The sequence below is a fragment of the Leptosomus discolor genome, chromosome 1, assembly GCF_034619465.1.
Source record: "Leptosomus discolor isolate bLepDis1 chromosome 1, bLepDis1.hap2, whole genome shotgun sequence".
Taxonomy (NCBI): Eukaryota; Metazoa; Chordata; class Aves; order Leptosomiformes; family Leptosomidae; genus Leptosomus; species Leptosomus discolor.
Window position 1 is genome coordinate 151078537 of NC_141391.1, and position 23977 is coordinate 151102513.

At 37.3% G+C, this 23977-nt stretch overlaps 1 protein-coding gene across 6 annotated transcripts in view; it reads right to left on the reverse strand.

The window, feature by feature from the left end:
- The window catches only part of ERC1 (ELKS/RAB6-interacting/CAST family member 1), a 284902-nt gene that overhangs the window by 91651 nt on the left and 169274 nt on the right, over window positions 1-23977 (reverse strand). For all 6 annotated transcript variants that reach the window (XM_086467310.1, XM_086467304.1, XM_086467291.1 and 3 more), the window contains one exon: window positions 8323-8483. In XM_086467310.1, the coding sequence (XP_086323436.1) occupies window positions 8323-8483 (161 nt within the window). The remainder of the gene's footprint in view (window positions 1-8322; window positions 8484-23977) is intronic.

Below are 23977 nucleotides of genomic sequence, written 5' to 3' on the forward strand. Positions count from 1 at the left end.
ACACCTTACTATTTTCTAAGCATTTACAAATAAAATTTTTGATCATTTAGTCCAAAAACTTTCTAGTAACTGAAGGCAGGCTGATGAAATCCTTGGCTGCTCAAAGCTACTTAAGCAGTCGTCTTTTCACAACAGTATTGGTGGCCTTAAAACTTTATTCATGAAATTAAACTAAATGATCAAACCAGTTGATTCTTAGATTGTATAGCAAATACCAGTTAAATCATTTAGTTTAACCTCATATGTAAAGCTTGATTCTTAAATTACATAGTGGAAAAACCCAGTGTGATCCTTTAGTTTTCAATGTCTTCTTGATATCAATTTTAAAGCTGTGAAATGCTAGCAGACTGAAAAAGAACTATAAGTTTATAGAAAGCTATAGCCTTAGCTATTTAGTGCTTGAGGAAGGACTGTAAAAGGGGCTTTAGGGAACACCAAATAGGACATTATGTCATATTTTTCAGTCTTCCCTACAATCTTACATGTACTAGCTCCTAGTACCAGGAGAGATAGTTCTCTTTATCAGGTAATCCGCATAAACTATGACACTGGATATTGGATTGGGGAGAAGTGACTCAATGACAGCATTATACCTTTAAGAAAGACACTTTTACAGTGCTCAGTGTCATCTTTTAGAATTTTAAAATGAACAGTTCTGGTCAATTTTCATATTTTTAACTCCTGTTACATGTAGTCACTTGCGCTGCACACAAGATACCAACAAAGCCCAAATCCTCTCATTATGGAGCTTTCTCAGAAATTCCATAGACCTGCAGATGGTGTTTTTTATTTTGCCTAAAAGAACTCAAAAGTATTGTTTGGGAAGGGAAGAAAACAAAAAGATATATTGATTACTCCCATTCAGTATAAAGACAAATATTGTAGGGACTGCCAACTACTTGACTCATTTCTCCAATTTTTCATTCACAACTCCCACTTATTGTCCTCCAGGATTGTAGGGAAGCAATTACTTGCTTCAGAGGTTATTTCTGTGATTAAAGCAAATTGACCTGACTTTCAAAAAAGGAATTTCTGTTCAGCTCCAGAAAATAGTCTCAAGGTAGATTTCACCTTACCTACACCCCGCAAAGCTACACTGTTATTTTAAAAACAATAAAAGAATGACTTGTATGTGCCATATGAGCACATCTAACACTTGAGATTTCCCTCCTTGTATCTTGAACTATCTTGACGATGTCCGGATGGGATTTACAATGGCTCAAAGCTACTATTGTTCACACTACATTAAATCTACAATATATGCAATGAGATACCATAATATTTTCACTTGGAACTTCTATTAACCCACAACTTGACTGTATTTAATGAAATATGTAGTGCTCACAGAGTTGATTTATATGCATCACTATTTACAGTGCACATTTATAAAAGAAGAAAAAGCACCCTAAGGAACTCATGGTTCTTCTAACTTTAACAGAAAGTAAAAAATGCCTGATTTGGTTTAGCTCAGTAACACCCCTGGAAGCCCCAGAATCTTATAGCTGGATTAGGGATGGCGACAGGAATCACTGATGCAGCTGGAACAGCTAGTATAGGAAATGTACTATTGCTACCAGTCCTGAGCCAAAACTCTCCTGCATATTTTATAACAAAACTCACAGTCGTATTTATGTTTGTTGTGTATAGAAGTACATAGAAACATTAAAAAAGGCATGCTGAAGACCTGGAAATGTATTTTTATCAGTGTTGTTCTAGAAATAAGTGGAGTGGAGGATACATTCATGGGGAAATTACACAGATTCTCTTCAGCAGATAAACCTTTACTTCTGGCAGATCTTCTGAATGTATGTTAGAATATAGCAGAACAACAGTATTTTGTACTGGAAAAGGCATAGAGAATTAGCTAGGAGAAGGTGGTATATTGGTGCCCTTCGAGATATCTTACAAGCAATCTGTTCTATATGTTAGTCAAAATAAAACCAGCACTCTCTCCATTCCTCTACCAGTTTAACACTGGGTTAGCTGAGTAATTATTTCTAGAAAAAAACATAGTTCTTATTATTCTTTTAGATAAGATGATCTGTATGCAGGTTATGGTAAAAACAAACTTTTCCCAAAGCAACGTCTTTTGGGCAGTAAAGAACACGGGGCACTAATGACTTCCAAGAAATTACTTTGTGCTGCACCTGCTCTCTAAGTGTGTTTGCAGGAATGAACTAGCAAAATGAGAAAAGACAAGAAGAGTAATAATTCACTAGTGCTAAGATTGTGTAAGCCTAAAAAAAATTATACCTTTTAGTACTCTGTGTATGTACGCCAAGATCTCTACTGATGAGATCTCTCATGGCAATTTCTGTAAGAATGCTGTAATTTATTAATAGAAAAGAAAAACATAACAAAACCTGTGTATTCTTAACACTGAGGCTATATGCTATGTTACTCACATTCTCACTTGAAAGAGCTCTAATTTCCTTTCACCAGCTACAAAACTATGTCCCAAGAAGTACCGAAGAGATCACTTACACTAAATCCAGACCCCAGAAAACACATCCAGAAGAAAAAAAAAAATCTCCCATGGAAAGGCACGAAAACAAGAGCACAGTGTAGCTAAATTCTCAGGAAGTTAATGACTGGCCCTCCTTTTCCCAAATCCTCCCTACAACATTAATAGTCTTAGAAATTACCGAGTGGAACAAACCCCTTTAACACCACCTGGTGTACTTTTCAGCAGTTGGTCTTGCTTCCAGGCCTGTCATGGCTCATTAAGATAGTATAGTACTTTCTCTCTGCAAGACTGTTCTCGGGAACCATAGAATTCAAGATAAAATGAGATATGGAGGTTTTATCACAAGACAGAACAGGACTGTGACATATTGTGCCAAGATTTTAATATCCAAAAAAGCCACAGAAGCAAAAGTTTTTCAAGGCAGGTGAAGAGTAAAAACAAACCAGTTACAAAAGATGAACATAACTTCCCAATACTTAAAGAAACAGAGTAAACCACAACAACCTAATTCTGTGTGTGCTCATAAGAAGCACCTTATTTGGCTAGGCTTTCCTAAAGGTTCACTTATTTGCTTTGCAGTTTACCTTTCTGCGAAACTTTGAGATTCAAGTTTAATAGCTCTCTCACCTACATGAATCATTTGACCGACCAGTTTTGTACTGCTGCCCACAAATGGGTTAAGCTTTTCTTATTTCATGATTCAAGACATCTAGTATCAGTTGCACTGAAAATGAAGCAGCAGGCTGTCACTAACGCTGCCTCAACACTGAGAGTCTCAGAGCGCTCAAAGGCTCATTGACAACACAGGAGGACAGAAAGGATAACAGGCTTCATTCCTTAATTGGCAAGAGACAAAAGTGCAAAAGAGATTATGTTTTCTCTCAAGCTTTCACCTGAATTAAAAAATAATAGGAGAAACTACCAAATTTGAAAGTAACCAAGATCTACAATTACCTTTTTGAAAAGTCTAGTGTTTCATTACAGTGAGGACAACTGTGAAGTTAAAAAAAAATTAAAATTTCTGGCCTTTCAATAAACTTAGCCTTAAAAGACACAGAATATATCCATATGCTGTATTTCAGCTTTTCCATCAGGTTCTGTGTCATTCACTTGGAGATTAACAGCAGTTCCAAGGTCAGTTTATGTCCAATTATTTAAATGTGATGTCTGTATTGTTCAGTAATTAGGAATGGATAATTATTTTGCATTTCAGACTACTGCAACTGATGCTTTTACAACTTAAACGTCAAAATGTAACTGGGTGGCCATATATAATTAAAATAAACATATATAATTATATATTTTATGCTTGGAAATTAAAAAGGACAAAACAATGTTAATAGGATATTGTTGTATTCATTTTCACTGTGTGCCCTGAAAAAGATATTTTGAAGAAAAAAATCTAAGCTTATAGAAGCAAAAAGAGGTATTGACACAGATGCACTTGTTCAGCTTTGCCCCAGACAGTAAATCCTACAGACGTAGAGTGCCCCCTGTGGGATTTTACCTTATTTAATTTCACACAAAGTAATTATAGGAGATGCTTTGGTACCATTGCTGCAATCACATGACGGCCTCATAGACCAAATGGCCAACAGAAGTTATAGCCCAGTTCAATACGATGAAAAGTTTGTGTCGGGCCTAGAAAGCCATGCCTTGCAGATGCAAGGTTAACATATCACTGCTTTGTAGCACCGACAAGAAATGCAAAGCGACTTCAAACTACAGAGACAACTGTTTATATACAGAGACTATATATGTACTTCTGCAACTAGGAATCACTTCTCCTCTGGAGAACTGCTGATAAACCATGGGCATAAACCATAATTTCTCTGACAGGGAAAAAAAGTTCTTTAATTTCCAAGAAGGCAATTTCTGATGAGCTGACAAGTTATCATTGGATGGACATTGATATATACATATACTTTTTCTGCCTGGTTCTGTTCACCATGGGTGCACATAACCTGAAATACTTTTATTTGCTTAAACTGTTTGCTGCATTTGAAATTACTTCACACCTCATTTTGGATCAACTGAAATTACTTTTCTGGCAAACAAACTATGTGCCAATTAATCAGTTTCTTTTGGACTACTTTCAATTTCAACCTCATACGTCCAGACAATACTTCTTTATTGCTAAGACGATGAACTTTTCAGAAGATAAACCACCTCAGCTTCCACTGACTTCGTTTTCAGTTGTGAGTGTTCGTGTATGTCTGCTTGTACCTTTCTTACCTGATAGCCAGAAAATGAACACATGGACTTATCAACCACCTACCAAATATTTTTAAGGGACTTTATATCATGCAGAAAAACTGTAGCAGAGATAAGGATGAACAGTCTTCCTGCATAGCACTGCCTAGGTTGGCATCTTATTTTTAATAGTAGCCCTCACGTAGTTCTCAGCAGGCCTTCCAAATCTGAGATGAAATAAGGAAGGAATACAATAAAAGCTACACAGTCCTGGTTCATCTCTGATCACTGCCTACAGTCTGTATCAAATGAAACACTATCTGTGGGATGTATTCATGTAATTAGAGACCACTGTGATAAATATTCAAAAGACCACTCATGTAAAGTCACATAAGAAATCAAGAGACATGTTTTTGACAGCTTGATTTTGAAACATAAATTATGTTCTATTACAACAATTCATTCGTCTGCAATATCCTTGATTATTTTTAAAGAAAAAAGAGGATAGTAAATTATTCTTGGACAAGTAATAATCTTTCTGTTGTGTGCCAGCAGGATGAAGGATTCAACTCTGAAGCGCCAACTACATTATGTAAGTCTGCATCCCTTGAATTATAGGGCTAGCAGCAATTGCAATTAGCAGGAGAAGGCATAATTCAGGCAAGGGCTGTTGGACAGTTTTCCAGGTCTGAAAGAACAGATTGAGAAACGCTCCAACTGGGACTTTTCAACCCTGAAGCAGATGACTAGGAAGAACCTTCTGGTCCTTCTGACCATAACAAAAGGCCTGCCTAGTCCAAAAAAAAAAAAAAAAAAAAAGAAAAAAGGAAAGAAAGAAAGAAAGAAAGAAAAAAATCTCTTCCCTATATGCAGACACAGTGTCTGTTCCCCTTCCCTGCAAGTGCAGTGTCTGCTGCTACAGTTTTGGCAATTGCATGAGCTCGGCCCCAGATTAGACTGTTTGTGCTCGGTTATTTTCACACACTGCCAAAATTTGCTGACAACACCAGAAGAAAAAAAAAGGGAAAGGAAAACTGGTGATTTTCAACAGTTTATAACTCAGCTCAGCCTAAGCAGGTTTTTATGGGACAAAGAACAGAGATTTCTCTGTAGACAGCACTTTATTCCTGCCTAATTTAAAAGATTTGCTGTGAATGATGGAAACATTAGAACTTCTTAAAGAAAACATAACAAAACAAAAATCCTAGCAGTTCCCTAGTATTTTTTTACAGTAGATCAGGTTTGGTCTCTCTAATAAATAGAAAGACCATTATCTACCTCTCTCATAATTATTTACAACAAAGTTTTGGGTTTTTTTTAAAGAAAATGAAAATATTAGACTTTAAGGCAGAGGGCTTCAAAATACATAGTATTTCTTTAAGAAGTGAAAATTTTTCCTTGGAATAATTCACACTTGAGCTACTCTAGTGCCACAGTATTCCCTAAAGAGTGTGAAATTATCTTCTCAGGGTTACAGAGTCAGTAGTAAACACAAGTTCTACTCTAAGAAACAGTATTTTAAACATATATTTTCACTAACAAAGTATCTAAAAACTTCCTGTTAAAACCCAGAGGTAACTTTCTGGAGTCCTCTTGTTGCTTTAACGCTTTCTTTCAGTCCATATCTAGAAACTCCTAAAGCAACATTTCCTAAGCTATTTTTGTTGTATGCTCCCCTGTCCCATCAGCTGACTGCAGAGCCCAGGCTGTTAAACTTACACCTCCATCAAATCTCAAATTTAACCAGTGCTGCTTTTGAGCACCTCAAACTTTTCCCAGTGAAGCATGCCCTAAAACTTGGGAAATGTTGCTTTACTGTATCTTTGAACAGTATCTGTACACCAGCTATTGTTTTCTGTTAAGGATACCAAAACCAGCTAACTGCTTCACAAAATTGACCACTCATTCAATTACTATTATTTTTGAGTTGAAATAGTAGGAAACATTTTAACAACATTAGAAACTTTTTGCAAAACTAGAAAACAGATTACAAGAGTGCTTTTCATAAAAGGATTAGGCTGGGAAAGTAGGGCAACAAAGAATACACTGGAGTTTCAGTATACAAGATATTTAATTGATTGGGAGTCCTCAGTATAGACTTGTTTGCAACAGAGCCTCATGGTGAGGGTAGGCTTTTGAAGTTTGCTTTATAGAACTTTAAGACAGACCAGCTCTGAACAAAACATGCTCTGCTAGTTAACTATGCAAACATAATATTTTTTCCATCTTTCTCTCCACGTGCTGACAGCATTACCATTCTCTCCAGTGTTCTTCTTCCTTCTGAGGCACAATGGATCTACCAGTTTATGCAACTCCTGATACCACGTTTAAGTACAACAACCTTCCAACAATAACTTACTCAGCTAAGAGAGGTCATCGTTTAGAAGTAGTGAGTAGTTACATTAAAGGCTCCAGAGCTACACAATTCCAAATACATTTCAGGATATACTGTATACTACGTGTGTATTTTAATGAGAAGGCTTGGCAGAGTGGTTTGGCAGAAGAAAGTACTGCCAAGTGATTGGATATGGGATACATCTTCAGTTGCTTTGGATTCCCACATCACCTTAAGAGCTATTCTTCCCATCCCCCAATCACCAACTCTCAAGGCAGTCAAATTTATAGCTCAATACAATTTTTTATTAAAAATAAAGTGTGGCTTTTAAGTACTGCAGTCTTCCAATGTCCTTATGCCAGGTCTAGATCAGACTCTTGTAGCTGAATATGAAGCTGGGGAGGCTTGGCCCACTTTATACAGCACTCTTAAGTTAGAGTTTCAAGATCCAAGCCACCTCTCTTTCCATTTTGTAACAGCTGTTTTTCTACCCTTTCATTAAAAAAAAAAAAAAGAAAAGGAAAGACACTAGTGTAGAAAAGTTAAATAAATAAATAATGGCTCACAAAACCACAGTGGAGGAACCACTGCTGGTCCTGCCAATAAAAATGTTCCTTCTCTTCAGGGCTGGCTAAACAACTGAAAGTGTTTCTAATGAACTGCTGGCAGCACTATCCATCATTGCACTAAATGGATTCATGTCTCCGTAAACTAAGGATAACTATTTATCTATAATGCACCATCAGAAATTAGGAAGTATTTAAGCCTTAGAAGTCTAATTCCTCACTTCTTCTCTCCTCTTCAAACCTTGGTTTTATTCAGGCCTCCTTATGTAAAGATGACGAAAGAAGCCTGACTGATAGAGAACTTCAAACTCTGTTCCAGTGCTAATAAATCATCTGCATGAGTCTGAAAAATACTTTAGCAGACCAGACATCTGCAGTCTGATTTTAGCATTACAACCACCTACCATGTTTATCTTTTCCCTCTTTCTTTTTTATCCTTTGTTACACTTAATCATGTCTCATAGGCTACTCAAAGCAAGATGGCACGTTCATAAGACACACAAAAAAATTGAGTCCAAATAATAGCAGTTTACTGCAAACTATTTGAAGGAAGAAATGTTTTTGAGCTGTAAGAAAAGTGTGAAAGCCATGTAGGTAATCCGTGGTGAGAAGACAATTCTGAAGGCTCGACTGATTACACCGATAGCTGCTATCTACAGAGACAGACTCATGCAGTGGTTGTCATTTGAATACCAGGGATCAGAGAAGAATTCAGAGATATGAATAAAACATGACTACACACAATGAAAAGAAACACTTACTTCATTTCCAGGACTTCCTCCAAATGTTTCCTTCTTTCAGCTCGTAGGTTGGTCAAATGGGTTTCCTTCTCAGCCAAAGACTGTTGTGTAGAGGACAATTTTGCTTTCATTGACTCCAGCTCCTGCTTAACCTTCTCCATGGCCATCATCAGCTCTTCCACCTAAAACATTTTTGGGGAAGACAAGAGGAGAGAAAAACAGTGTAATGTGATCAACTGGAACTTACTAAATATCACAACTAAATTGGAGCACAAAGGTTACCAGTGCATGTACACTGCGTAACACTCCTGCAGACTGGAAGCATCATGTAGTGCTGTGGACAGTAGAACTACACTTGATTGAAGCAACATCATATTCTGTGAATAAACATAGTCTGGTCACTGGAACGTTACCATTACAATACCAAATTACAAATGTTTGACTCTTCAGTATCTCTATTTCAGAAAATGTACCACAAGGATAAAAGGATGGCCTGTATATATCAAAATTAGTCCACAAAAATGCCAGGTATTAAATGGAATACAGCAATAATACACCAAAAGAATAAAAAGCTTTCTTTGTAAATGACGCCTAAACAAAAACTACATATGCACTTCAAGAACAAAAGTAATGTTTCCAAACCAGGGAGAGGACTGGGTTCCCATGAAGACGTAGGTGAGGCTACCTCCCTCGAAATATCTGTTGAAGAATGTTCATAGTCATGTTTTATGATTTAGCAACATAAAAAGCATTCAAAGAGTTGCTGATGGCAGGCAAGTACAGCAGAACAATGCTCATATCTTCGGCAAACGGGAAAGGTTCAGAATTAACATGACGGCAAATTCTAGCATAGGTATTACACAGATGATCATAGTATTTTATTTTGCACTTGGAGCAGGTTCTGTCTCAGCTAAAATTTATCACTAATTGAGCATTTGTTGTGGTTTTGCATGTTTAGGTATAGCTACATGTAACGTACAAAACTCTCTGTATATTCTTTAATAATTTTATAATAATGCTCGATGGCACACAATACTTTCACTGACTTCTTCCATATAGATTTTCTCTTTCTATCACAATCAACTGTTCACAATTTTATAATGTGCTTCTGATGCTACTGTTGCACATAATCAAACATTTGTATAAATTTAATATGACAATACAGCACTGCATTGCATTTATAGGCCTGCATAACAATCAACTTGTGTTCCATCCTGGAAGTGAATTACTGAAATGATATTAAGCTCTATTTCTACTTACAGGATTTTACAAAAAGAGTTGGGTACATGACTCACTATACAGGTGCTGGAAGATGTAAGGTATGGAACACATCATTCCTTGCTTTAATAAATCCTGTACTCCTAAAGGCAAAGCTGATGACTCAGGACAAACATGGATAAAAAGACTGGTTTTCATTCTCAATCAATCATAGAGCTAATTCAGAATTAGCAGATTTATAAAAATCTAGCATAGACACTGTGCAGTGTTTACTGTAGAAAGTCTATCTCCTTCCACTCAAATGCAGCTGAAAATAACCATTCTTCTTACGCTCAGCAAATTAAGAAAAATTTAGAATATGCAATTATCAAAAACTATTCCAAATGTACAGCCAAGAATATATCCAGTAATCAACAGACCAAAGGAGAGTTTCGGTGACACGCAGTCCAAACTGGCTAGCATGCATATAGTAACCAAACTTCTCCTCTCTTATTAGTGTTTAGTGCTCAGGTCAAGATAAGAAACTCTGTTAGCTTTTAGAACAAAGAGAAAACCCCATAAAATGAAATAGAACAATGTATCAGAAAAGAATGCAAAAAACTCCTGAAGAAACAATGAACAGCAAAAATACTATTAGGATGGAAACTGATGTCTAGAAAGGGAAAAATAGTAACATGCTGGGGAAGTGTATCAGCTTCTACTTCCTTTGGGTGGATCACAATTACCTACATAAAAATTTTCCTTTAAACTGGGAAGAAAACAGGCAAGCCAACTACAAAACCCTCTTCTTATAACAGAAAACAATCTCAAATAAACAAGACTTCAGCCAGCTGCAATAATCAAAATGGCTTGTGTCAATCTGTCAGTTGCCAAGATAAAACAATCTTTGAAGCCACATCTTTTCCATAATCAGATTTGAAAGACTTCTGACATCCTCCCAGTCATCAAGATTTGTGATGCTAACACTGAAGGACTGGTTTGCTTGATGCAGATCTGTAGCAAACTCTGGGCTGTTAAGAAGACACAGCAAGGCTAGAGGCCGATATCCAAGCCAAGGCTCCTAGTGCTAGGAGTCAAAATCTGACTCTGCAGCAGTACTCTGTAGTAGTGGTTATTGCAGGTACTTAATCATTTTCTTATTGCTCTGTTTGCTAGTTCTTTTCATTCTAAGGTTATACTCTGTATTTTTGCAGGTTAACAGAAAATTGATCTAATCATGCACTAGGAATGGCTGGAATGCAAGTAGCTTTTAAACTGTGCCAACAACTTAGTTTACGAAACTGTCATTACCTTCCATCCTCTCCAGCAAGTACCATTCGTCATGCGATTTACTAAAGACAAAATTCACCAAAATAGTGATGACTGTATTCACAATAAAGACTTCATTGTTCAGATTCATCAAGTTATAGATATTCCATGGCACCATTTCAATTAAACTTCTACAAAACAAAACATTTTATTTGGCAGCTTATGAATCTTAGTGCAGACCTGTCTGTATATGTCCCAGTAAGCAGTCCTGTGAGAAATGATACAGGAATATTCACTGGAAGCAAACTGCTTGCAAAGCACATCTAATTTAGCCTACACAAAAAACTTCAAATTTACTTGATTTTTTTTTCCCTGAGAGCAGCTAGTTATATAATAAAGAAAAAATATTTGCCAAGAATCAGAGTTCTTGGCACACTGAGACATTTTCAGAGACATGCTGTTGACATTTTCAATTTAACTGCAGGTAAGCTTGTGCCCTGTCAGTTATAACTAGAAAGTTTCCATTTCAGAAAGTGTAAAGAGTGCAATTCTGCTGCTCTTTTCTCTCTGCTCAAACAATAGTATATAAAGCAGTGTGTATCTTTGACTATTTATGACTTACCCATGATTCAGTTCTCTGTAGACAGGCCTGAAAGGTCCTCATGTATTCTGAGGAGGATAGCTCTGCAGAGAACTTAAATGGAGACTATTCTATCATTGTTTTTAGGCCTTAAGTGACCTGACCAGGCGACAGCTTATCTTTAAGGAAGAACATGAAGCTGAATGAAGTCTCCATTAGAGGAGAGAGTTCCTGAGAGACTGAACAAACTATGTGAAAGAGGGTAAACTATGTCAAATGGATCAGTATGGGATTCACAGCAGTTGGAAAGGGAAATGTCAACATAGGACAGATTTTTTACATAGTATTACATCTCCTTAGAAAGCATGAAAGCAAGGCAGAGAGAAAAGGCTCTACAACAGAAATTTATCTACAGTGTCAACAGCATCCTGTAAAGAAATAGAAGAAATTACATATTACCAAAAAAATGAAGTCCTTTTCAGGAGTCTGTCTACTCTCTTAACCTCCCTGCTCCTACAAGCTCTAATTTCAGCCTCCTCTGATGCAACTGTAATCAGAAAACAGGCTGTTGCATAGACATACAGTTATCAAGTATGTGGTGTTTCTGGTAAGCTTTTCTGGCCATTGGGTAATGTGTATCCAGGGACTTCCAAAGAGCTTGGTCAAGTTCCCCAAAAGTCAGTGAAAAGACAGTAAAATTCAGAAAGGGACTGGGTATGCAAAATATTAATAAGGCTTGGGATCCTACCAACCTCTGTCCTAGTTCCTGGAAAGATTATTGATGATCAGGATAGGCAAGCTCAAATTCCCACCTCTTATGTGAGGAGAACAAATGCATTACTGAAAATTTCTGAGAGACAGTAGATATTTCAGGCCAGGAAGAAGGCTACGTTAACTGATGTGGTTGGTATAGGTCACCTCTTAAAATCAGAGCCCAAAGACTTCAATACCTAAGGTAAAACCAGACGGACAGGCTAACTAAAGCAGCCTCAGGATCCCCAAATGCTTCAGTGTGTTTAAATAACCATATAGTGGCAGCTACCTTTTTCTTCCCATTTTCAACTTCTTCCTCAGTGATGAACTACCACCTGAAGAGAACTTTTCTACAGAAAATTGAAAAAGACCTCCACAGCCCTCTCAGGAAGATAGTTCTGGAACTTAATTTTCTGCTTATATCTTTTCAGAGAAGCAGAGAAATTTGGGTCATCATCCAAGCAACAAATGCATCACGAATGCTAGTAAATTGATGTAATTAGCTACAGTGGTACTGTGCAAATGTAAAGAGGCAATGGACAAAGTCATCAACATGGAAACAAAAAAAAAGAGCAAAATGCTATGCACTTGACAAAGCAGTTGCAGGGGCATAGGGTCTATTTGGAAATGGTGATGCACGTAATCCACATCTATATGCTATGTGCATATAAGAATGAGGAAAAGGCTAAAGAATGCCCTACATAGACACTGCAAAAGAAAATTTTCCAGTCTCAAGTAACAGATATGAATGCAGCCACAGTTCAAATGTACATGACTGGCTTAAATAATATTTAATAAGGATAGCAAATCACTGGTATAAAAAATGTTTTATGTTAATGTTAGATAAGGCTTTTCCCCACCTGTATATTACAATCTTTGCCGAAGAGACTGCATTTCTCTCTGTTACTCATTTTTTCATAGAATGGTTTGGGTTGGAAGAAGCCTTTAAATATCACCTAGCCCAACTCTCCTGCCCTGGGCAGGGATGTCTTTCACTAGATCAGGTCGGCCAAAGCCCCATCAGCCTGACCTTGAACACTTCCAATGATGGGGCAGTCACAACTTCTCAGGGCGACCTATTCCAGTGTCTCAGCACACTCACTGTAAAGAATTTCTTCCTTATGTGCAGTCTGAACTTTACCCCTCTTTCAGTTTATAACCTTTGCCCCTTGTCCTGTCACTACAGACCTTGGTAAAAAGTCTCTCTCTTTCTTACAAGTCCCCTTTATATATTGAAAGGTCAACCCAGAGCCTTCTCTTCTCCAGGCTGAACAACTCAAATTCTCAGCCTGTCCTCACAGGGAAGGTGCTCCAGGCCCCTGAGCATCTTCGTGGCCTCCTCTGGACCCGCTCAAGCAGGTCCATGTCTGTTTTACACTGGGGACTGCAGAGCTGGACGCAGTACTCCAGATGGGGTCTCACAAGAGTGGAGGGGCAGAATCCCCTCCCTCGACCTGCTGGCCACGCTTCTTTTTATGCAGCCCAGGATGTGATTGGCTTTCTGGGCTGTGAGCGCACATTGCCGGCTCATGTCCGATTTTTCATCTGCAAGTATCCCCAAGTCCTTGTCCATGGGACTGCTCTCAATCCATTAATTCGCCAGTCTTTATTGATATTTGGTATTGCTTTGAACCAGATGCAGGACCTTGCACTTGGTCTTGTTGAACTTCCTGAGGTTTTTCACTGAGTCAGCTAAAGTTTCAGCCATCCAGATAGTCCAAGGTATCTGTTAGTCTTGTGGTTTTTCCTTCCTCATTCGTTTTTTCCTTTTGATCAAGAAGAAAAGACTGCACATCAGACCATAATTAAAAGTCTCAAAGGACACGACAAAGAGACTTGACTATTACACTAAAAACCCTACTCCTAAACTGGAGATACAATACTTTAGGTGCAGCAATACACATGAAACTTATGGTTCAATGTTTAATTACATGCCTGAAAACAGAAACATTTTTATGTTTCTGATTGAAGTAAAGAAATTGTATTTCTTTCGATATACATACAGACACAGTGGGCTACAGGATAGCTGTTTATATTAATTATTGTGTCTCAAAAGTTTCAGGTGGAATACAAAATGATGATATTTTAGAGAATACAGAAACAAATACCAACACAAAAAAGTCATTTTCCATGATCATTGTATAACTCAATCACTAGAGATCTTATTTTCAAAACCACCTCAGCAGTCTAATTTCTATATGTAAAATTATTGGCTTTCTAAACATAGACCTGTCTTGTATAAACAAGAAATGAGCATTACAAGACAAAAGGTACTAGAAATCTGTACTTTTGCCCAAAATTAATTAGGCCAGCAAAACAAAAAGTCCTGCAATTACAAGTCAGTAATAAGAACACTACAAGGACTTAAAAAAATAACACTTCTCAAAGTGTCACACTCTCTCAGAGGAAAGACTTCTACTTTTCTACAGCTCTCAAGTTTTTAAACTTTTTTTTCATTTCACTATGTACATTACTGCAGTGATAAAGGGACTGCACATTTCTGCATTATCTTTTACTTAGTTGAACTGATTAGACTGCAGGACAAAGGGAAGGAAAAGAAATAGACATGAAAAGAAAGACAAAGACAAGAGTTCTGGCTCCATGAAAACTTGTTTGGAACCCAGAAAAATTTCCCAGAACAGATGTTAAGACATGGAAAAAGCACAGGCCAGGCTTGGGACTTAAGTATGTAATTTAACTGCCTCAAGTAACATATTACAGGGAGAAAGCATTGAGTCTGACATAACTTGGATTGCCAGCAGGACCAGATGGCTTGCTTAAATCACAAGCTAATAAACCTTTACACAAAATAACAGGGAAATGAATTATGGTTTCATCATAGCCCCATTTTCGTTAAAGCAGTAGGGTGGCTTTAGGTACTCTTAAAGACTATGTCCAAGACACTTAACTAAATTCTTGGCTATTCTGAATTAAGGGAACAACTTTCAAATTCTTATAGATATTGGGAAAGCTGTTAGGCATAGCTTTTTGAGAGCTAAAAATACCAGAGGAAACTAAGAGAAATAAGCAAGCAGTAACAAGAAAAATCCAACCCCCTACTCCCTCCATAAAATCAAAATGTAATTTCTGGTTTGTAAGGTAAGGCGAGCCCTTAACTAGGAGAAGAGCTGAAAGCTCTGCCACCCTGACAGCAGAAGGGTATAAAGCAGAATGGCTCTGCCCCATCACACAGGCTGGAGCTCTAGCTCCAATTCAAGTCCCTCTTATTCACCATCAGTGCATGAATATGCAGACCCCTGTGGGTGGACAGAGGAATGCATCATGGGTACCAGCTTCTCTACTATGACAATGTGACCACCACTAACACTTTCGAAGCAGATACGTAAGTGGTTCAGAGCCTTTACCTTCATTTTTATGCTGTAATTGTAGGCACTATAAGCATCACTAAGGTGAACAGATGTTCACCTAAAGAGAGCCTTCTTCCCTATGCTACACATATCAACCTATATAATTGCTTCAGTTGTTCTGTGTGGTCACTGTTAATGAACATTGCCATAAGATCCCATGTAGACAAGAGAAAAACTCATTTTTTTCTTTTCTTTCCCATCACAGGTTGGAATTCCTTAGTTGAAGATCCTATCTAAAGACACTCAGAAATAAACACAGCAGAATACTGTGCAACAATTAAGATGTTTCTATACATCACATTTACCTTCAGTTAAAGTACTGTAGCAGACTGCACACAGAGAAGAGTAGTTCTGTTTTGTTTACAATGAAGAGGGGAGTTAGTGTAAAAACTGTGAAAATGGCTGGCGGATTATCAGTTCTCCAGAGAAAAGGCAGGATCTTCTGATCATCTGCAATATACAGCAGTAATTTTAGGGATGAACTTTCCGTTTCTTTGCATTAGGATGTGACTTTCTTAAGTCTCTGCACCTTTGTTTTTTAGGTTACTATGATTTTGTAACTTCAGCATCCCTGATAAAATACAGAGTTTTGGTGGCTTAACAGAACTGGTGTCACTGTCCCATTCTTACATTATTAATTGGGAAAAAGTAGAGGAGAAAGATAAAGAGAGAGAACAAAAGAATGTGGTCTGAAAAGATGTAGTTCAATGCGAATTTTCTTATCAATGTGAGACACTGAGACAGCTGATGTGTCTTGTTTCCGTGCGTTGGTCTCTCAACAAAAATTTCATTACAAAAAAATAATCTGATAATGAGGAGGAGTCAATGCTCTGTATTGCACCTTACTGTTTCCACTGATGGCTCTAAGCAACGAAAAGCACTAATATTAGACTGGTCAGATGTCTGACGTGACCGTGTTACTCCTGCAGAACCCACAGAAATAGAAATACAGGAGTCTGTCAAGGAGTACGTTACTTGAGTATCAATCAAGACTGCTTTTTGCTCGTCTCTGAGAGCACTGAGCTCTTGTATGAAGGAGAAGGAATCAAAATTCACAGATGTCTGGAAAAGATAAAACTCCTGAGCCACCAGACTTCAGGACTACGTCACAGCTGTGTCCTGTTAGGATGTCTGGAGGTAGCTTTGACAGTTGTAACTCCTAAATGAGGGCCATAAGCCATATAAATAAGCAATGGTCTACTGCTGGGACAAGGGCTCTTGAGAAGGAAGCAATAATTGTCTCTGCTTAACACATACAAAATATTTCAGTCAGACCTAGAACAAACAAGTGAAAAACTGAATTCTGATTTCTATTGAGGACAGAAACCTGTTGTAGTCTCTGTTACCTGAAGACTATAATAAGTTACATGTTATTTCTGCATTTCCTCCAATTGGAACCATTACTCAGTGAAATACTCTCATTACACTTTTGAACCCTTGCAACCATACCAAAGGAAGCTGTCCTGTTTTACTTTACACGGATCTACAGTCTTAAGAAACTGTCTTGCGTTTATCTTCTGTGGCTAGCAAGGAATCTCTCCAGTCCCTTGGGTACACAGCAGTAGTGATTACTAGGGATACAAACAATCTTGCACAAATCTGAATTTTGATCACCTTTTAAAAATCTCCACAGAGGCATATTTAGCACATTCTGCACAGTTTTGCACACACCCATTTAGCACAGTTTATTACCTCCAAACAAAGCTCTCTGGAACTATGGTTAATTAATGATACTCCAGCAACAACTTTAAACATGGACATCTTCAAAATAACTTGACCGTTCTTAGGGTACATCTACTCTGCAATTGCTGCTAAGGTAGCCATAGCAATTGGGCCAAAGGAAGCTCAGACTAATTGCCCAAGGATTTCAGCAGTTTTTTACAAGTCTTCTGTAGACCATGCTGATTTCCATTTTGCTGCATTTTAGACAGTTTCAGGTTAACTAGGATATGTCACCATTGCAGACAGTTTAGACATAACTGAATAATATTCAACGTAAATATTTAATGCCGTGCTACATAGCATAGCACAGCTTGTCAATTTATAGAGCATAGACTGATTTTCCAAAGAGAAAAATTCTGGGATGATGTATTAAGTCACTGCAAGTAGAGAAAAAATGCTATGCTAATTCCACAAACAACATTAACACTTTTCCCAAAAGACATTAAGACTCACGAACATAAATACACAAAAGCACAGTTATTATGTGAAAGCACATGCCTTGCCACATGAAGGTTGAACATGTGGCTAACCAAAGAAGTAGTCTCATTGGCAAGCTCAGGAAAGTTTCCACCTCTACTAATTTGTGGAACCAAATGTTTTTAGCATTGTAGTTAACTGAAAGCAAACAGCAGAACCTAACCACAATAACTAAAAAGTAATCCCACTATACTGAGCCAACTGAACTCAGGCTGAATTGCAGTGAAAGGTTTGAAGGAATCCGATGGTATACAGCAGCACAGGAAAATCTAGAAGCTTTTGTGTGAGTAGGAAATGTTTCAAAAAGAGGAGACATCCTCAATTTAACGAATCTCAACTCTGTCACTCTTCTGCGTTTTTCTGTATAGGAGAATGGTCTGGAAAGGAATACCATTTATTTTCTTGCACTTCATGGATTTTGGGGGAAAATCAATTATGTCAGAAAAAGAGGATATGTTTTTAAATTTATGAATCTAATGCACAAGTCTACTGAACTTTTCTAATGCTCTAATCTACATACTATTGTATCACACTCGCACCTAAGATCACGGTTACAGGATGCAACTGGAAAACGTAAAAGAAATTCCAAATTAAAAAACCACAGTACTAGCTTTAAACAAATATTAACACCAGCATTTGCTTGTGTCATTACAATTCCAAGCAAGCACTAATGTAACCAAAAACTTTGATTTTCTCTTGAGTCACAACAAATAAAGTACTGTCTAGAGGTAGGTACTTGAGAAAGTAATATAACAGACAGAGAAATGCCAAGATAGAGCTTTGTCTGGAATACTTGAGTACAATAAAAGGCGTAATGTGAAATCAGTATTTATCTATTCAACAATAAAAAGAGATAAAAATCCAGACAAAATTATCTTAAAATCAGCATTTGCACCAGATTTCTACATAACAGTTTCCATCAGTATTTCTCATTTCATTAACTGAAAAGGTGACTTATATGGAGAAATGCTCAATGTATATTTTGAATAGAGGTTAATGATCCTTTCAGTGTCCCCGATTCTCCTGAAAGTCATCAAATTTTGCCCACTCTGCAACCTTAAATGAGTGCAACAAATTAAACAAAACCAGTTACCAGCCCTGGAGGTATTTAAAAGATATATAGATGTGGTGCTTAGGGACACGTTTTAGTGGTGGATGTGGCAGTGCTAGGTTAACGGTTAGACTTGACGATCTTAAAGGTCTTTTCCAACCTGAACAATTCTAAGATTCTAAAGGATTTAGAAGTTTTTTCCCCTATAATGTTAGAAAAAGACATCTGTCTCAAAGTCTTTGGGCATGACTTTCTATTAATCTTTTTTTTTTTTTTTACCTATTCATTCTTCTCTACTGGAGGCAAAAAAAAATCTCCAAGCCCTCAACTTGGAACAGCTGAGCATATCTAAGACAAAAAAGAGTAACAATTCCACTTTGTTACACCTCTTAAAAGGTACGTTACTGAACACAGAAGGAATTACAAACCAAACCACCCTTCCCATGTAAGGACTGTGACTCAATAAAAACTTATGTATTTTTAAAGGAAGAGGCTACGTAATGCATTTAAATACCTGGGGAGAAGTAGTAACTTTAGGGAGAAGCAGTGCTTCTAAAAACGATTGCAAACATATTCATTGACAAGGACACAGTGCACAGTCAACTTTACCTAGCCAAAATGCTTTCTCTAACCAAAGGAAAAGAATCAGACAAAAGAATGAAAAAAACATATCTATTGAAAAAAAATGGCAAGACCATACTTCAGGCTGAAGACTGACTTAAAGAGCTCTTAAAAATTTGTTTCAGTAAAAGAAATTAAAAGGTTAGATTTTAGCAAGATTCTTTCACTTAATATGAATTAAATACACAAATTACTTCGTACATGTATGTATATACATACACTCAAAAACTAAAATGAGTTTGGCAGACTTTTATAGAAAGGAGCTTTGCAGAACATACTCAAGAGAAGTTCAGCCAAAGAGAATGTAAACTGCTTAGAAAAATCAGTGGGAAGCAATGAGGCTCCAGCACCTTCACCCCCAAAGCATACCTTGGATTACTGTCTTGATCTCCAATCACTCAGTTTATCAAACTTCTCATTAGGAGATACAGAAGAAGAGACAGAAAAATTCATTAAAAGCAAACTGTCCAGCATCTATTACAGAGCAGTCAGAATTCTGACATTTCTATGGTGCTCAGAAAACACCTATAGGTAAGTGGTTAATGAGAAATTTCACTTTATATTTTCTGTTTACAGGGACCTGTAGGAAGTAACTTAATATGTCAGAATTTGTGCTGTGAAATAATTTCAACACTCAGCACGTGAAATAATTCCAACACTCAACACATGGTAGAAAATACTTTAGATCTATTACAGTACCAGAATGCTCAGCTAAAAGGGTATGTGTTTTAATTTATTTTTCATTTTTAGCAGGTACTTGATAGGATAGGGTCCAATATATAATCATTCTATTGTAAATGCAGTTTCTATCCTTAGAAGAAAATGCAGTCTAAGTAATAAATGCTAAAAAGTTAAAACAGGACCAGAATGGTGGTCTGATGGAAGTGCAAATGAGAGGTATCATTCAAAACTTGTCTAGAATTTCTGTACAGTAACTTATGGGTAAGGGAGAAAAGGCTTTTGGGGGCTGTACTCAACATTCAAACCTCTGCAGACCTTGTACTTACAACAAGGAAATCCCGGTGAGCAGGAGATGGGGGAAAAGGAGAGAACTGTGAAGGAGATTCTAGTTCAGTTATTAACTTTTCGTATGTATTTTTCCTTAATAAACAGATATAAATTCTGAAGTAGGCATATGTGATAGATAATTTCAGGATTCTTGTTATCAACATATTTTACATGTGATATGTACCTGAAAGAATATTAAATCCTGCTGAAATAACTTTGAGACAGAGGGAGAAAGGAATTAGTATAAGCAAATACATTTAAACAATACATTACATGACAATATTCAGTCATTTATTTTTTCTCAAAAAGCAAAGCAGTGAAATCTGCCCTGTGTAGGATAAAAAGATACAGTGTATGAACACAGACACAGCTATTTATAGGTCTACACATTTAACCTCATTTAGAATTTCCCACTGAGAAACATAACTTCAAAAAAAGCTGATGGAAGGTGTCAAGATCAGACTGCTAACTCAGAAATTTCAGTTTAAGTAACTACTTAAGGAAGGAAGGAATGAACACGTAATAGTAAGTATTTTGTGTATTTATTTGCCATAACATTTTAGGATAAGGAGTTAGATGTTAGCTAATACTATACAGACAGTGCATTTAAGCAGTAGATGATATATATGAGAGAACAGACCTGCTCTACTATCAGCAGAAATACCATTTAAATTTCTAAAACTTGCTGCTTTTCAAATTTGAAGGAAATAAAATACAATAGAGAAACATACGTTGTGGTCAGGCAGTGCACCATAGTACTCGTAGAAATAGTAGCCTATTGTAAAGGCCACAGTAACAGTTTCCGGTAAAAACGTTTTCAGTAATAATACAAAGCTATTCATAACCCCGCAGTTCAATGCTTCCTCAGACATGCCTCAAGTTCTGCATGGGGATACATGAAGCAGATCAGTAAACTGGTTCACATGAAAAAATTCTTTTAAAAAATAAGTTAATTCTTATCATGAATTAGGTCACTGCTCCATTTCACAACACAGCCCCAGAAAGACCCAGGCTGGGAAAACTAAAGGGATGTGCCCTGAAGTTTGGGGATGAAAGTGAGCGAAGAGAGGGAGGGCAGAAGTATCTTAGGTCAGTACACATTTGTGAACTATGCCTCTCCAATAATGAAGGTTCAAAATGCAAGTAATTCTAATATTGTGCTCCTTGAGTCAAGGATCTGACACTAACTATTTGCATTAAATCACAGCACCTGACCTTCCATTTCACTTTATTCCACGAAAAGGGCCTTATTCTTTCATGAAGATTGAAACATGTTTCCAGCATTGTCTTAGGAATTGTGCTGATTATGACTAAGTTGACACAGAAGATAACCTCCTGCCTCCCGCTGCAGGAGAAGGGATGCTAAGATGCACCAGGACAGTGAAAGAATGTTTGTGAGCAGGACAGGGCCTTTTGTCAAAGAAGATGTCCAGCACTTTCTCCTAGGGAGGTAAAACTATCACTGTATTTTTGAACAGGGAAAAACTTATATTTAATTCTCTTTTTTCCTGAGGAACGTTATAAAAGTAAACTCACATTTGGTTAATTCAGAAAAAGGACCTGGATCCACATTTGGTTTTGCCATCTCTAATAGAAAGAACTTCATGATAGAAGTGTTTAGTCGAGAAAGCCTACCTTCAGCCTTATGGAGAGTACTTAAAAAGAAGTCTCCATACACCTTCTGAACTTCCACCTAGAGGGCTGAACTAGTGGGATCAGCCACAGTAGTACATAACCCCAGGGCTGTAAGGAATTTACAAGAATATTTTCATACAGGATTCAGCAGGTGCACCAACAAAACCAGGTGAACATGTTAGAAAGACCGACCTTGAAGAACTTTATATCTTTATGTCTATGTAAGACTCCCTCATCTGCTTTCTGTATGGTAGGGTTTCTGTCATACAGAACAATAAGGTTAATGAAACTATGCCAAATTCAATGGGTCCACTGATCCCAGCAGGAAATGCCTGATTTATTTTTCTGATAGATGAAAGAAAGAACAGGTCTAAGATCCTGAAATAAATAGAATGCTTTAGGCAGCTGGAGACATCTTGCCATATATAGGTTTAGGTTGTGTATTAACACAGTTATATATACACAGGATATTTTCAAACACTGGCTTAAAGAGAGCAAGATTTTAATCTGAAACAGCTATCTGAGAACCATGAAATCCTGAGTAGCTTCATGGACTGTAATTCAAATCTGAAGCCTGTAAAATAGCAGGAAAACATATATCATGAGATGATGGAGGGTAGGATTGCACAACACAGGGCTACAAAAACAACATTAAATATCGGGGCAGAGGTACACACAAATGAGATGTCCTCATACCTTGAACCACTTAAAGCCAAAATGGTTGACCTCATGCATTGATTCATTAAACAGCTTCAGACAGGCAGTGAAGTGGCAGAATGGTAGAAAACAAGATAAACAGAAGAGAGGAAAGAAAAAGCATGCAATTAAAGGCAAATTATAATCAGTTTAGACAACATCAACATTTTAAAAATCACATATATCACTCATACTTGGTCTAAGAATGATCCTAACCTATTACTGTTTGTAAAAATCAATGGATTTGCCATTAATATTGTATAGAAAACAGAGCCTTGCATTTTAAAACTCTAAAGATTTCTAAGGGTGTCTTTTACACTTTTACAAAGAACCTCCACAGAACATAACAAAACAGAGAGAGCATTCTTTTAAAGTAATTGAAGGAATATGAACTGAAAAACATTTGAAGGAAAGTCTCCTCCTCACCTTGGAAAAACAGCTACTTGCCATCACTCTATTACTTGACTGTATTTAACTGATACCAAAACAAAATCCTATCGGACAAAACAGGGCACAGCAGCTCTCCCAGTGCTGACTGGAACAAGACACTCCAGTTGCTTTTCCTTCATGCTGGCTTGTTGGTCATATTTTAAAAACTATGATTGGTCAAAGCCAGCAGTTTAGTTCTTCTGTTGGAGCAAGACATCGCTGTCAATCAGTGACAGTACGGACTTTTAACTTTTCCCTCTTCTGATCTCAGTGCTTTCAATCCACCCTTCTTTCTCCTCCTCACTTCTGTACATACTACTGAATTCATACTCATTTTTTTTCACGATGCTGTTGCCCACCATATTCCACTAATCTTTACCCACAAATCTTACTTGTCTTGGCTCTCTTCCTCTCCTCTCAATCTCTCTCACTGATCTATATGGCTTATTGAGCCTCATGCTGCACATTTCCCTGCCTTGCCTCATCTTTCAGAATGTACACCCAATTCCAACTCCGTACTCACCAGCTATTTCCCTTTCTCAACAAGCTCTGACCATCTGATCTCACTGTGTGCCTCTCATCAGGCTTTGCTGGTGAATTGTGAATTCTTTTGAAAAGCCTCCTGACCGACAGACCTGCAATTTGTGCATATTCCCAAAGCACTATTATTTTTCCACATTCTTGTTTTAGGATGCCTCGTGTATAAATGAAACTTCACTTCTATCACAACAGTTCCCTATTTTACTGACCAAGACTTATCTCCTCTCCTCTCCATAATAAAGCTGCTGCTAACAGCTCACAGTGGAGAGACAACTATGAGGAGCTCATGCTCAACACACTAAAAAAAGAGTCGACCTTTCCATCCTGTGA